The 17,161-nt window shown below is 37.9% G+C and overlaps 1 protein-coding gene across 3 annotated transcripts in view; it reads right to left on the minus strand.

The window, feature by feature from the left end:
- Window positions 1-1,394: 1,394 nt before the first annotated feature.
- Window positions 1,395-17,161, minus strand: part of AKAP11 (A-kinase anchoring protein 11) — a 49,442-nt gene continuing 33,675 nt past the window's right edge. For 2 of the 3 annotated variants that reach the window (XM_036932392.2, XM_057494646.1), the window contains exons 9-12: window positions 15,227-15,310; window positions 14,410-14,456; window positions 7,603-7,763; window positions 1,395-5,235 (exon numbers count right to left, since the gene is read on the minus strand). In XM_036932392.2, coding sequence (XP_036788287.2) covers window positions 5,095-5,235; window positions 7,603-7,763; window positions 14,410-14,456; window positions 15,227-15,310 — 433 coding nt within the window. In that variant the 3' untranslated portion in view covers window positions 1,395-5,094. The remainder of the gene's footprint in view (window positions 5,236-7,602; window positions 7,764-14,409; window positions 14,457-15,226; window positions 15,311-17,161) is intronic. The other variant, XM_036932393.2, reaches the window with a different exon arrangement.

Genomic DNA, 17,161 nt, shown 5'->3' on the forward strand with positions numbered 1-17,161 from the left:
TCCAAATATTCCCTTCCTTGCCCTAGAGCACATCAGTAAAATGAGATGGCTTACAAAACTATGAAGGATGAGAAAAACAGGGCGACCCCTCCCTTCACATGCTCCACTGTTCCTGCTGTAAACATAATGCTGCAAAAACTTATTAGAACTTGACTCTTTCCCTTTTTGCATAATAGCACCAAGATTATGTTCATCCTTCGAAATGTGAGTTCTCTCCATCTTCCATACTTTTAAAAATCTGAGGTAATTCTTCAAGCCCTTTCTCTTACCTGTAAGATAAATTCTAGCCGGAATAAGCCGGCAAAGAGAGGCAACAAAGGGCCAGGTAATTTATTTAACCCCCGGGTGAGGTTCTGTGGCCTTCTTGCCAGAGGCCAGAGAAGTCACACCCGGTCAGGGAGGTGGGGGCTTATAAGGGGTTAGGAGGGGGAGGAGTGGGCAAGCTATCCTAGGGGGCGTGGAGAGGTATGATTGGCTAAAGGTGACATAATAGTCAACTAGACACTTTTTTCCTTCCAAGAGGGAGGAGGCTGACATCCGGGTCTTAGTTGGCACATCAGGATGGAATTCAGGGAGAGCTGTCCCCTCTCTATATATGGCACGGACTTTGGGGTCTGGTCTGTTCTCCCCCTATGGCATCTCTCTGTTCTGTTTGCATGTCCTTGTTTTTCCTTCCTCCAGCCTAACATTACCCTCTGCTGAATCCCAGCTGAGACAGATCACAAACGACCCCAATGTGCAAACTGCTCAAGTATCATTTGTTACAAACTTCCCATTCCTTTTGGGCCCTTTTATCCTTTTTGGAATTACAGTCTAAGAAATCTTGCTTTTCCCCAGCATTTTTTAACTGTTTTCTTGGTGACCGGGATGCACTCACACCCAAGCCACTGCTGCTACCATTATTTCCTAGCATTGTGAAACACTCATGAAAACTACAAAATCATTCCCTAATTTCTGGACTTAAAATACTTAAAACAAAGTCAAATTCCATTAGTAATAAACCACCAGCACCCGACTTTTCAGTGCCTGACACTCCATGGCATGACGGTGATAGGATCCCTATATCCTATGGGAGGAGTGCTCGGTCCAGGCCAGAAAACTCTGTAACATGCTCACCATACGCAAGGCAACCATATTTTACTTTGCACTAAAATCCAAAACAGATTGGGCAAACACCCCTTCAAGTCACTTATGTCAGCATTCAGACACACCTAAATAAGCAGCTGGAATCCAGTGTCAAATGAAAAACAATGCTGTTTTTTCTTGTTCTCAAAAAAAGTTGGAAGCACTGAGATCATTCAATGTTTCTGTTTTCATGGCACTTCCACTTATGTTTTGTCTTTTTTTTTTAAGTTAGTATAGTTAACAAGATATCAAAGAATGAAAACCAAGGCCAGGCATCTCTGACATTTATTGGAGAATTCTTAGTTGGGAGAGGAAAGATCACAGACTTAAACAATTTGATAAAAGATAAAAGGACAATTAATTGCAAATTATTACAAAAGTAATTTCTGAAACGTTTATTTTGAGCTACTGCAAAAACAAAAATTTAGTGCATCCTGAAGTTCATAGTTCATAGTTTCAGTATTACTGAAAAGCAAAGTTATTGTTACACAACACAAGATCTTAATGCAGTAACTCAGAACAAATAAACAGCTGCAATTACACAAAGCTGCTCTTGCTATATATCTGGTATATTAAATAAGAATGTGAATTACTTTTAACACTGCACAAGTAAACGAACTAGCAAATCCAGCAGTATTAAAACCTGATATTAAATAGTATTCAAACATTGCAACAAAAACAAAACATGAACTTCTAGAACTACAATTCTACCCATGTGAAAGGAATGTACATGGATGGTGAAATAAATAAATAAATAAAGTGACGAGCGTGACTAACACTGCACCTGCATCTTCCGAGCAGGAATACAGTGAGTGAGTGAATGTGGGCGGGACCTTCTGCTGAAAATTAGAAAAATGCGTTCCACTTCAGTATAATTTTATAACTCCCACTGAAACTAATTCTCTTTAATGCTGGTGACAGGTGAACAGGTTTTAAATGGAAAGCATTCTCCCTACACCCTAAGTACGGATGCATTATCTTTAAAAAATTCTGTGAAAAGTTTCTTTTGAAAAATGTGTAAAGCAATATATGGATGGGAAACTGATAATATGTGGAAGAGTAATATTAGCTAAATAATTAACTAAGAAAAAATCTGAGTCCAGGCTCTGATGATAAATCAAGGTTAAAGTTTGTGTACTGATGTCTAAGTCATGTGGGTAAACTATCAGTTTATACATGGTGCATTTAATAATTAAATTCTCCTGCCAACATGAAAACCCTTATTTAAGCAAAATTTAAGTATTATAAATTGAATTAATTCACATCAAATATCTGAAAGGGTAAGTGAAATATTTCAAAGTATAAAGATGCTATCACATATATTCACTGAAAGAATACTCTCAAAGGTTTTATTACTCCATTAAACTGTATCATACCATCTGATACTGTAATTTTCTTGTGATTTCATAAATGAATCATTACTTTTGTATAGATCAGGAAATATTTCCAAAATTAACATTAATATCATCCAAAATATAAATGGAATTTAAACTTGGCTTGGGAAACTATGAAAGAATTGCCACACATTTCAGGCTGAATTAATGTTCTAAAATCCTCTTATCAGAGGCCTCATTCACTTTCTTTCTACAAATCCTTTGATAGTTCTGAAATAGATAGAAAATTCAATTCAATGCGCATCACAACTTCAACAGTTCTGAGTAATAAGACATGATACTTCATAAGAGCCAAAATGTACAGAATGGAAAAATTACTATGTTATAAATATGTCAAGTAGATCTGTAATAAAGTAAGACAGAGTTGTCCTAAACAAAAAGAGCTACTCTAAAGATTGAGCAACCTAACAGAACTACAGTGTCTTTGGAAAAATCACAAAGTGCCTTTAAAGAAAGTAAGTTAGACTGTATTTAATTAAAAGATACTGCTCTAAACTCAAATGGCTTCACTCTGTATGCGGAAGCTCACCTCACACTTCTTTTCATGTCTGCCAGGGCTTCATATGTTCTCTCTGCTCCTGCACTGAGCAGATACGAGTATGGGGCTCCACTGTGGTTACTGCCATGCATGCTAATCCCTAAAGCCTCATCTGTCATTATGTAGTAGCTGAATAGGGGAACATTGAATCCAGCACAGCTCCAGAAAAAGGCAATGGAAACAAGGATATGAGGGAAATCTTACGTCAAAATGATTATTACTGTAAGAGAAATAAACATAAATATTTCCAAGCGCAGAAAGCTTTACAAGCTTTACAGAAGATACTATCACTTTAAAAGAAATTCAGAATTCAGTTTTGCTGTTAATCACACCCACACATACATTGAAGTTACTAAACACAACCTGATAGTTACATATACTTGTAAAAATTCAATCTGAACTTAATAAACAATTAATCCATGTTATAATCAACAACCTGGTTCCTAACATTTAAAAACCCAGTCCAGTGCTGCTGCATCTCAAGTTCTGAGAAGCTAAAGACAGAAACAATTCTGGTTATATACATTTCCTGCATTTTTCCACCTTACAAAATACTTGAAGAAACTTCAGGAAAATTTATTTTTAAGGCTTGCTCTATTCCTTTAAGTTGAGAAAAACCGCAGCTTACAATGTAACCTCAAAATATTTAAACAGCTTTTGGCATTTTTCTTAAAAAGCAGATTTGACTCTTTCGTTATAAAATACATTTCTCTACCATAATTATTAATTACGATTAATGTTAAGTGCCCTTATTCCTTGCCCCCTGGCAGGTGCTATGTCTTCTATACTTTGTGCACCTTCCAGGACAGTCAGTGCTCAGGAAAAAAGAAAATGTAATGGAGTAAAACCAAAGCCCCCAACATAAAGCGATTTACTCTAGATTACAACAATCCACTAACGTTAAGAAGGAAAAATTCACATGCACGTTTCCTCACATACATAACCAAGATACAATCTTGGTCCTTTATTGAAAGCAACTTGCAGTTTCTAAAGATAAAGTAATAGGAAATGTAGAGCCCAGAAACATCATATCAGAGGACTTTACAAAATAGTGCAGACACATTTTTTCAAGGGTTGGGGGGGTATCCCATTTTTTTCTAGAAAAAGCTTACCCTTGCTAAAGTGGATTGTTTTTTCAAAAATCCAAAAGTGAAAATCAAATTACTGGGCTACTCTAAATGTATTTCTGCATTAACATTTCAACATGTTTCAAGCCTTTTTTTCATTTATAGGATAAGCTGGGCACCCAAAATAATAAAAAAGAAAAAACTTTTAATGCACAATCCTTATACACATTTCATTGTAAGCACCTTTTTATGTTTACAGTGGGTTTCTAAGAAAACTAAAATTAAAGGGGGCACAAGCCACTAGCAAGGTAAAGCACTCCCTACTAAACACACACACATTCTCACTTTCATGCCAGAACAATTGGTAACATTAGCAAATAATATCATTTGATAGAAGGCTTGGGAAACTATGATATTTATAGAAACCTAAAATACTAATGTTTCTGAGAAATTAGTTTGGAGGATTCAAAAAGATGATACCAAAGCTGAGCCATGAAAATAAAACTAAGTTTTTAAAATTGGACAAAATTTTTTTTTTAAAAGCCTTACTGTTATTGTGGATACTATTTGTTTGCAAAGGAGCCCAATTTTAACTCTCTCCCTGGAAGTCATCCTCAGTCCCCTCAGTGCAAGTTACTACAGCACTATTTGGATGCAAACAGAGTGCTGTCAGTCAGTGTCCCTGAAAACATCACGGTTATTATTATTATTCCTTCCTTCAAACACATGTTCTTAGGGTCTTAACACACTACACATGTGTACAGAAGAATAAATGAAGATAATATTTGATAGAGATTACAAAAGTATGAACTATATATACTGTGTGATGACACAAAGCACTTAAAAAGCTGTATTTACTTCCTCCCAATTCACTTTATTCATATTCACTACTCAAATTTAACCCTATGCATCTTAACTATTTCTTCCTCTTCTGAAACAAATGATAAAATATATTGGTTTGGAGTTTGTTCTATGCATTTTCCAAGAGCCAATCAAACAGTGACTTGCAATGCTCCTCACTGGAAATCTTTTCCATCACTTCACAGTATTTCAGTACAGCCTGCAGGAGGTCTCCCACTTTCCATTCTTTCTCTTGTAATCTTTTTGAAAGCTAGTAAAAGAGAGAGAGTTCTATCAAACATTAACCCCAAACAATTTTTCAACAATAAAGTTTTCATTTTTAACATCAGATAAAACTGAGAGTCCTACTTGCAGTAAAATATTGTTTCCCAGGTATATATAACAAGGTCTTCTCCCCTACACCACCAGCCCTTGACACAACTTAAACATTTCCCCTTCCTGCCTGTTATAAATACACCTCTTCCACAAAATGACACTTTGGGAGCGCTAGGGACAGAACTCCACAAACCTCACCCAGTGGACAGTCCGTGTGGGAGTAGAGGTTACACCCCTACCGGCGGTTCTTTAACTAACTAAACAGTTCTGTCACACCCTCAATTAGGAACATAAAATAATAAAGTCAATGTCAAACTTATTAAAAGGATGTGGCTTTTCCTTCCATAACATTTGGTGTGGTTTTTTTCTGGAATACACACTCTAGCCTCAAAAGAAACATGGCTTTCTAAGTTAAGAAATGTTAATGTTTCAACCAAAAAGAACAACTGAAAAATTAAATACTGTGGTGACTATTTCACTGTACAAATATGGAATCATTATGATGTATACCTGAAACCAATATGTTTTAAGTCAATTATGCCCCAGGGTTAAATAAACTATTGTGATCAATCAGAACATGTCTTCACTCATCTTTTTTCTGTTTAGTTTCATAAAAACTACCTTAATTTTTTTTAAATATAAATATGCTTACCCTTTTAAAAAATGGTTTGAGATATAACTCACACACCATACAATTCACCCATTTATAGTATACCAGTCAATGGTTTTTAGTATACTCACCAAGTTGAATGCAACCATCACCACGGTCAATGTGAGAACATTTTATCACACCAAAATGAAATGCCTACTCATTAGTAATCACTCCTCATTTCTCCCAGACCACTCAACCTAGGCAATCACTAGCACACTTTCAGTCTCTACAGATTTGGCTATTTTTGGCCACTTCATATAAATAGAATCATAAAATACATAGTCTTTTGTGACAAGCTTCTTTCACTCAGCCTAATGATTTCAAGCCTCCCCCATGGTGTGGGTATGTATGTACTTCATTCCCTCTTACTGACACATAATATTCTGTTGCATGGATGTACCACAGTTTATTTACCCATTCATAAGGTAATAGACATTTAGAAGGTTTCCACTTTTGTTTCATAATGAAATAATGTTGCCATGGACGTATGTTTCCATTCCTCTTAGGTACATACTGTGGAGTGGAATTGCCGGGTTATATGATAACAGTATGTTTAACTTTTTGAGGAACTGCAAGAAATTTCTCCTAGGCTACATGGGGACAAGGTGCCCTTACCCAAGCACCATCACCCTCAGCTCTGCCTAAGGCCTTCCTGAGCCCTCAGTTTACCTACGACCAAAAACCTGGAAAATGTCTGCCTCCCTAAGGTCAGTTCTAACACCTTTCCTACCAATTCTTTCTCCTTGACAGTTCATTTCTGAGCATCTCTTTTTGTCTTATTTGCTTTTTCTGCCCCAAAACAGAAACCTAAATCAGAAAAATGTGAAATTCTAAGTAAAAACAAAATACCAAAAAAATATTTTTACATATCTTCTGCATACTTCTTTCAACAATACCTTTGTAAATTCTGAGTCAGGAATAAAGAGTAACTGGATTATTCTTTATTATAACTGATCGAATTCACATGGTTGTTCACTGGACTATTCTATATAGGAATAAATTAAACCAAAGTTCTGATGAGGAAAATTCTGGGACAAAAACCGTTAAGACTATAAACTGAAGGTAATTAACAAGGTGCTTGGCACACAGTAAGTTCTCAATAAAAATATCCTATTGGTGTATCAAATCTAAACATTTTATTATTCGAACCCTATTAAGCACTCAAAGTGGTCCATTGTCTCTTATTAGATGTTAAAACTTTCACTGGCTTTTGATCATGCTAGCATCTCAAACTAATGAAACTGGATTAACATAGAGACACACTAGGCCCAATTATGAATCAATTAAATACAAAGAATAATAGAATTTTTTCATATGAACACATGAAAAGTTTATTAATGGCACCTAACTCTGAGAACTTAAACCAGGCACTACTTAACAGTATTACATTTAACCCTCACAACCTCTGTAGGGTAAATTCTGTAGTCATTTCCATAATGCTGATAAGGAAACTGAGACTGGTAAACTTGCCCCTGGTTACACTGATAGACATTGGCAGGACTGATACCTGAAACCAACTATGAGACTCTATTGCCTAAGGATTTATGCACTCTACTATCATCAGGCATCTTATTAGATCAACCACATGGCAAAGAACCTCGGGTGCTGTTAAAGCCATCCTCATAAACACCCTATAAGGCTGGTACTTACCTGTATAAACTCTTTCTTTGCAGAGTCATGAAAATAAAGTTCTGCAACATCAGCCTCAGAGGCAACAAGCCACTGAAGAATGATCCTTAGTTGGGGTTCTACAGTGCAAGGCTCCATGTCAATATTCGTAATTAGCAGAGTCTTTCCATCTTGCTCCAAACCTAATATTTAAATTAAATAACAGGAAGTGAAATTTACCAATGCAACTCTCAATACTCTGGTTTCCAGAGATACGTAACTATTTTCCATTTCTTAAGAGTCCAATGAATGCTGGAAAAACCCATCTTTCCTTAACATCAACTAAAACATTTTTTTGAAAGGACAAAATCACACTAAAACAGAAGAATGACTTGGATCACCTCCTGACTGCACCGATGCATAACTCTATTTTGAGGCACTGAACTCAAGTACTGTAAATGTCTTGATTTGTGTCAAAATATGATCTACAGGTAAAAAGAGAAAAAATAAAACCATAAAGCAGTGATTACAATCAAAATATAAACAGAACACAGAAATAAAACCTCAAATAAATATATTAGGTAGACTTAAAGAAAGTTTTCTGAACTAAGAGAAATAACGAGCAGCAGCATACACATGAACAGCATATATTACATTGTAAGTATTGCTCGTTAAATACACTAACTCCTTTAATCCTCACAACCATCCTATGAAGTAGGAACTATTATCGTCTCCATTCTACAGGTGAGGGATCTGAAGCAGAGAGACATCCAGAATCTCAGAGCAGGGAAGTGGCTGAGCTAGGACATGAACACAGGCAGTGTGACTCCATGCTCTTAATCACTTCATTCTTTCAGCAAAATATGAAGAAAAAAAATGTCATATGCAATAACTTACTTCCCAAACGGCAGACAAGGGAATTTTCTGGTGTACCTCTATCAAAAATAAGATGTTGCCCTCAGGTTCATTTTCATATTTTACAAAAATTTTATTTTCAATGTAAAGAAGGATGAACCCCTGTTGACAATAAAACTAAGGACCTGTGGACCAACATGTGTTTAACACTCTTGCTTAATGGTGGCTGAGCGACAAACTCTGCTGATTTCTTTCTGGGCTCTCTGTGGATAAAAGTGTAATATTTCCAGAATACCTCGCCTGGCTTTAGTGCATCTACATATCAACAGGCATTCCTAGGGGGTGGAGAGCAGTAATTCATCTCTATATCAATGGGTAATTACCTGGACGACCAAAGACTTATCTGAACCTGAGAGGTTGGAGTGAGATCTTGCTTGTTTCTGCAGAAACAGGAAAAAGCCTGGACGACAGTTTGTAAGCAATAAACTGGTTTTAAACTTTATTTCTTCTTTTGACTGTTTCGGTTTTAGAGGTATTTTGCCCCGGGATTTCCTCTCCCTGGAGTTATATCTGGGGTAGTCAGCAGGATCTCTGAGCCCAAAATCTGTCATAATGGGTGTGACCTTTGGGAGGGTTGCCCCTAGATATGAGGGGAGATGCCCAGAAGCCCCAACTGTGGATGGTGGGGAGGCCCAGTGGATGTGGCAGCAGAGGGTATAGCTTCACCTGTTAGTGTCCCCCCATCTGTGGGGCTTCCAGGTTGGGAGCCCCTAGTAGGGAATTGGTCTAGGGTAGAATACCTCCTAGAGGGGTGGGGCCTACCCCAGAACTGGGGAAGGGTAGAGACAAATGGAAGCTGCCGAATTAGCCCTCCACCATATAGAAGACTGCTTAGAGGCCCTGAGAGGCCATGTAGTGGCTGGCATTGTAGGGTCTCTCTTCATCGAGACAGTGGAAAATGTTATACAGGAGAAAGAGAGGATTATCAAGAGGGTTAGCGAGGAGAGGGACTTAGGCAGGACAGAGATGCACTTCAGCATTGCTTGGAAGAGCTGGGTGATAACCTATGGGATGCCATTAAGAAAGAAAGACAGTTATTGAAAAGACAGGTTGCACCCCTGGAAGATTCCTTAGCAGCGGTGAGGGGGGAGGCGACAGGAAAAGCTGCACTGCAGGAGGCCATGGAGAAGGGGGAGGAAAGAGTGGTACCTTCATGAAGCCCCAGAGATGGAAGAGGAGCCGGGGGCGTTGAAGGGGAGAAGAGGCAGGGCTATGGGCCGATCCTCCACCCCAGGTACCAGCCTGGCCTGTTTTAAAGGCCCACCCGGCTGTAATTAAGAAAATAAAACAACTGCAGGCTCCTGGGGTGGGGGGAGCCGCCCCCTCCCCAGGTTGTGGAACACTCCATGCTCCGTCCCTATACCCATAATGAGCTGGTGGACATGAGTGCCCAGTACAGGCAGAGGCCATGGGAATCTCTGCCTACATGGCTTTTACATCTCTGGGATACGGGGGTGGAAAACATTGTTGTGGAAAACATTGTTATGTCAGGTACTGAGATGAATAGAATGGCTTCCCTGATGACTCACCCTTCCCTCTGGCAGCGGTTGCAAAATGCCCGTCACACCACAGGGAACCAGACACTCCTGGTATAGCTGACAGCTACCATCATGGTAGTTTGGCCTAATCAGGGTGATTTACCATATTTACCCAGTTGTTAGAAAATGTATGCAGAGCTCCAACAGGTACTGCGGGAATTGGGTATGAAAAATATCATCTATAATATGGACGCCCAGGGCCCCAATGAGGAGGTGTTCACTGTAGAAATGAGAAATCTGGTGCTGCATACAGCTACCCCATCTCTCTTTGGGTCCCTAGTGACTACTCTTGCCTCCCCCCGCCATGTCTGGTTGGCGATGGTGCAAAGAGGAACCACCCTTCCAGAACCATTAGAGTGTCAGCAGCTGAGAAGGCAGGAACAGCAGCCTCACCACTTGGCCTCCTCCCTCCTGGAGGATGAGGCTTGCCAGACTTCTCAAGTCAGCTGAGCCCGGAAGGAGTGCCTTGTGTGCTCTTAAGAGGGACTTAGTGAGTCCCACAGCAGCATGGGACAATAGTAAGGCGGCCGATACCCCTCGTCAGGTGGCAGATAGACTATATTGGGCCTCTGCCCACATCAGAAGGATATCGGTATGCCATGACTCATGTGGACATGGCTACTGGACTATTGGTTGCTCTTCCTGCACATTGTGCAGATCAGCAAATCACCAAGAGGGGCCTAGAGCATCTCTTTGCAGCCTATGGCCTGCTGCAGGTGATTGAGAGCCTTTAAGGCACCTACTTTACTGGACATGTGTTATAAGGATGGGCGCAGCCATTAGGAATAAAGTGGAAATTTCATGTACTATATAACCCTACCAGGGCAGGCATGATAGACAGGTACAAAGGTTTGTTGAAATCTGGCCTGAAGGTGGACACCAATAGTCTACGGGGCTGGTCAGTTTGCTTATGGACAGGGCTACGGTGTTTGAATGAGAAGCTCTGTAGAGGAGCTCTGGGCCATGTGGATGTGCTCACACACCTTGCGGCCTCTCCTATACAACTGTGTGTAGAAACCAAAGAAGAGTTACTGAAGCCAGGATATGACCGGCAGAGAAACATCCTGCTGCCAGCCCCTACTGCATTAAACCCTGGAGACACTGGACATGGCCCTGGACATTTCAACACATGGACCAGCGATGGCCGGCCCTTCTGGCACCTAAGGGAAAAGGCCTGGAAGCTGGCCTCCTGTGTGTTCCTGGAGTAACAGCAGAGTGGCCCCCAAAGATCACGGTACTGTACGCAAAACATCCGGGAGGAAGAGCATCTTACAGGGAAGTTTTATCTTTATGGCCAGTGCATGTACCTCCCGTAACCCTATATATTGACCCATCTGTAACTCCCACACGGAGGGGTTGAAAGTCTGGTATGCTAGACCAGGATATGATACCATCCCTGCTACTGTCCTATCACAGGACCACTCTCTTGCATGTATCCTACCTCATGGAAAAGATTTGCCTATGCTGGTTTCATTAAAATATGTATCTTATCACTCTTAAAGCTATTTTCTTCTACAGTCCTTGTGGCCTATATGCACCCGCTAGCTGTAGCTGCCATGTGATGATTGCTCTGAACTCTCTACCTCTTAAGTTACTGCCTGCTGGAATGGACTAGCTTTGGACTTAATCTGCATAGGACTTTGACCCTAGCTGAATCCTCCAGTTTGAGGATTATCATGATTTTATTGCTATTGTTATTGTTATGTCATTTGTCTGGTCACAATGCTCATTTTCGATGCTCATTTTCTCACCAGGGGACCATTGCAGAAGAGGGGGAACGAGTAGATTGTAAGGCAAGATTTCTGGAGGGGTAGCCTGTGGGTAAAATTGTAGTATTTCCAGAATATCTCACCTGGCTTTAGCGCATCTACATATCAACAGGCATTCCTAGGGGGTGGAGAGCAGTAGTTCTCATCTCCATATCAATCGGTAATTACCTGGGCAACCAAGGGCTTATCTGAACCTGAGTGGCTGGGAGGAGGTCTTGCTTGCTTCTGCTGGAGCAGAAAAAAAGCAGCCCTGGACCACAGTTTGTAAGCAAAAAATGGGTTTTTAAACTTTATTTCTCCTTTTGACTGATTTTGGTTTTAGAGGTATTTTGGCTGGGATTTCCTCTCCCCAGAGTTACACCTCCCACACAAAGAGTGAGCAAACACAGGGCATGCTGCAGGCATCATGCTAACTTTTGCCAATAATGGAAATATGTTGGTGATCATCCCTGATTCCTCTTTATAGTTTGCAAGGCATTCTAGACCATTACTAATCATTTTTAGGATTTATGTTGGCCCCTAATTTTTCATTTAAAAATTGGTCCAAAATGTATTGCCTTTCTCTACTCTCTCCCCACTGACCTCTCAATCAAAAATGGGTCTGGTGCAGAGAAAGATAAATGCCATATGATTTCACTTATGTGTGGAATCTAACAAACAAACAAATAAAACAGAAATAGACTCATAGACACTCAGAGAACAGACTGGTGGTTGCCACCGGGGAGGGGAGTAGGGAAATAGATAAATAGGTAAAGGGGGAAAAAATTGGTGAGAATGTTTGATTATCTCAATCTGGGTGATGGTTATATGAGTGCATACATATGCCAAAATTCATCAAGGTATACACTAAGATTTGTGTACTTTATTGTATGTACCTCAACAAAAAAGTAAACCCTAAAAACAAAAAAATACCATTTTGACAATATTAATAAAGTCAAACAAAACAAAACAATAAAAATGGATATAGTGCACTATAGCATCAGACATGGTGTCTGGGCCATTTTGTAAGTCCTGCCGAGGTCATGGTACTGGAAACTAAGCCACCATAAGGCTTTTCTTTACTACTGTCTCCCAGTTCTGGGCAACTGGTTGCCTGGCCTAACAGTGGTCTCTCTCTTTAGGGAAGTTACTAAATACTAGTGAAAAGAGAAGCGCCTGGCAGCCTGTAACTGCAAACACCACCACAAAATGAGGTTTGTTGCCTTCAGGATTTCCATAATTTTCAATCTTTCTATAAATCCATATCAATCTATCCCCTAATTTACCAATTTCTAATTTAACAAATTTGAAAGCTGGCTACAATTTTCTATACTATGTAAGATGCCCATAATCTCAAAAGCTGAGTAATGCCCTGTATCTACATATAATTAATTGCCTGATTTCTACATACTCACAAGGAAATACTAAGCAGCCTGGTTAGTGCCAAAAGTAAAATTTTTAGTATTAACTTGTATCTTCTTTCCTCTTAATATTTCTCAGTAAAGTTTAATAAGGAGTAATTCAGGGAAATACTTACAGCTTGCATTTATTTACACCATGTACAGCCTTTGGGACAACTTTGCCCACAGGTATTACATGGGAAAAAGTAAACAACTTCTCTAAACATAATCAATTTTTTTAGGCAACAAAAATAAGTATTACCTAGTCGATCCATAACTCTAAAAAATACTGCCCTACCCCACCTTATATCTGATGATAAAAACTTATTACTAGAAGCACTATATGAAGCATGTCTACTTAGCAGACACATTACTAAAAAAAATAATAATCTTAGGTCTCATGATTTTAGCTCAAAAATTGGTACATGACTCTCCTAAACAAGAAAAGTATAACTGGTGATAAAACAGATGGAAACTCAGGTGTTGTAAAGTACATTTCAAGAAATTCATTTCAGTAATTTGCTCACTTCTAAAGAAATGACGACAAAAATATCACTGGTTCAAAACAAACATCTCAAACAATTTGAATATTTTTATGTGCCACTCTATAGAAGACTATTAGTGTTTTCATAATTAGGAAATGTAAGAGTTTTAGGAAAAAAATTCAACAACCATCTAAATACAATGAAAACTCAGATTCGACAGGAAAAGTTTCTAGGTTCATTCAGACACTCAAATTCATCTGAATTTAAAGATTTCAAATATGTGTGTATGTGAGTCTAAGACTTGAATTGGGAGAGAGGGAAGAATGGACTCACAAACACTGACTTATGTAAAATTGAGATCAAACACTAATTCTACAAGTTACTGGTTTGGAAGCAAAAAACTATGACATATGCCATAATTACAGTAAGTCATAATATGAGTAACAATTTTATATTTTGAAAAACAGTATTAGAGATTATCATAAATTTCCTTCTCAAATAACTGAATAATTCTTTCAAAGTAGTTCAGCCTTCACACCAATGAGTAGTTTATTAGTTTAGCAATCAAGTAAGACAAACAGCTCAACAAAGGACCTGACACTACATAATTAGCATAAGAATATCCTGTTTTATAATGTAAATACACTGATTTTTAACAACTGATGTCTCACTGATGAAAACACACAAATACAAACGCTAAAGACTCCCTAAGGAACCTTCTGCAAAAAACATGCAAACACCTTGAGAAACAAATTGTGATTACCTTCTGTATCATCCTCATGCTCTTCATCCTGCTCATCTGGCCCATCACTTTTCAAATGAAAGAGCAGAAAGTTAAAAAAAAAAAAAAAAGCTTTACTTAATAATTATATTAAAACAAATCCTTAAAATGTGAAGAATGAATGCTACAGTATGACAAATGACATTTAAAGAGGGGAGAAATGACAATTAAAAAAGGAAGCTTTGCTTCTCACACCATTTCACATTAAAATCTAAATTGTAAATGATGCCTAGATAAGTTACCAGTAACCAAGAAGTTCTACCTGACCATGACAGAGAGCACCAAGTAATTTCATAGTAAAATTTTATTTAAAATAATTTAAAGCCAAAATATTCTACTAATTTGGTTTTAGATTACACAGCATCTGAATATCATAGAATTCCATGAATATTTACTCATGTTTCTGCAGATGCCATTTATGTTTGTGACACAGTAGAAACGAATTTTTCCTACACTTTTCTTAAATATGAAATAAAACTATATACAAAAACCAAAGAAAAAAACAGAAATCCTGTAGGAAGCAAGCCCTTTTTAACGAAATTATTGGTAGAATGAAAAATAACAAGCAGAGCAATACATGCATAAAAAGTAACACATTTTGCAATTAGATGTCAGTCATATCTTTAGCATAGTTGAATTTTTTATTAGATGCAAATTTACCAAGCAGAATCATGTCAAAATATAGGAGAAATGCAGGTTGATATATATTGGCACGGTAACCCACATTCTTTTGTGAATATGACATCATGCATTAGTGGGGAAAGACTCATCAGTTTTTAAGTTTCTGGACTGGACCAACCTGTCTGATGTTGGAAAGGATAAATTGTCCTCATACAAATCTCCTTCTAAAGCAAGACTGCTCCAGCTACTGCTGTTACCATTACTGCCAGAGGAAGAAAAGAACAGAGCTGAACTAGGAAATGCATAGTTCAGAAGACCCTGGTTTTCCTTGGAACAGCTTCTGTCAGTGGTAACTGGATGTTCTGAAGCTGCCTCAGTGGAGTGGAGGAACCAGGAAGGTAAAGGGAGACCATCACTGCTACTGCAAAAGAACCCTGACAGCTTTGGAGACTTGGAAGCCTTACTTATCTTCAATATATCATAAAAATTGTTCTGACTTTGTATTTATTTTACAGATTAAGCCAACCAAATGACTTTTTAGGACACCACATGGAGTAAGAAGTTTCACAATGAAACCAATGGCTATGGCAATCTTGGAATATAATGTTTAAAAAGCCAGTTCTCTCTAGTTTGGGGTACAGTTTAAAAAGAAAAAAAAACACAGGTTAACATTCTCTCAAGTTTGCTGATAGTGTAAACAGTGATGGGCTTGTGGGGGGTGGGGAGGAATGGGATGGTAGCCACTGAAACACAGTCCCAAATAGACCTTTTCTAACTACTTGGAGAAAAGATACTTTCTGATTTTCAAATACTCTTATTATGTCAATTACTTTCATTTCAAATATTATATATAATTCAGTAGCTGGCAAATAACATACATTTTCTCCAGAATATTGAATTACCAAGGCTTACTCAAGCCTTACACTGGCCTGGTCATCCAGTCACTAATGCCACAACAGATAACTTCTTATATCAGCTGATCAATAGAAAAAAGCGACTAAATTCTAAAACAGCAGCAAAGCAATAAAAAACAAAAAGCAACTGTGTTTAAAAACAAAACTAGTTCAATTTTTCATATTAAAACTGAAACATGCAATTTTAAAAAATACTAATCATTACATTAGTAAGCACATTAGTTTGCAGTGGTAAGCAGCCACATTCCCCAAACTATGCTAGGTAATTCTAAAAATGTCTAGTCCAATTAAAATTTTGGTTCTAAAAAATGAATTAACATAAAATCATCTTTTGTACATCAGTAAATGTTGACAAGATTACCAAAAAAAGAGATGCTTATTTAAAAGTTCTTAATACTGTACAAGCAATCTCAGCAATTTACATATCCATATTTACTCTGGCAACAAACCGTCACAAACCACAATGTATTAGAGTCAAGTTAAACTGAGCAGTGTCTTTCAACTGACGCTCAAACGTAACTCTATTATAAAACCATTAACAAAGAATTCTGTTCATGTAGTCTGTTGTCAGACAAAACCAAAAATGAGAGAATATGGAAATACAGAATGGACAGACAGCTATGAGCCAAAGAGAAAGAGAAAATTAATAAACTCAGGGACTATATTTATTTCTAATAGAATGATTATCTACACAAAGAAAAAAAAAGACAAAATTCTTACCCACATTCTAATAACAATGATTTCTCCATTTAATTAATAATAAAAATCCATCACCTAAGTATTAGGTGAAGATGAAAATACAGCAAAAAAATGTAAAGACTAAAAATTAAAATTCCCTCTTTCTAACTTTCATTCCCTCCCCTCTGCCCCTCATAAATAACTGACTTCAAGCCAGACTTGAAGTTAGTTATTTATGAAATGCAACTTCTAACTAGGGTGACTAGATAATTTTTCATCCAACCAGGCCCTTACAAAAATGAAATAAGTCACCATTAATAATTACACCAGAACAGGAGAAATGAACCAAGACTGTCCTGAGCAAACTGGAAGATATGCTCATCCTACATTAACCCAACATAGAACAACTTAATTTCTTCACTTTTTAGTCTTCCTATTTCATTTTTTGAACACTGTCATGCTTCCACTTTATTTTGTATCTTTTTATATTTCTTAATGTCTAGAACAGGCATACCTCAAAC

This window comes from Manis pentadactyla, chromosome 17 (assembly GCF_030020395.1).
Source record: "Manis pentadactyla isolate mManPen7 chromosome 17, mManPen7.hap1, whole genome shotgun sequence".
Classification (NCBI taxonomy): domain Eukaryota; kingdom Metazoa; phylum Chordata; class Mammalia; order Pholidota; family Manidae; genus Manis; species Manis pentadactyla.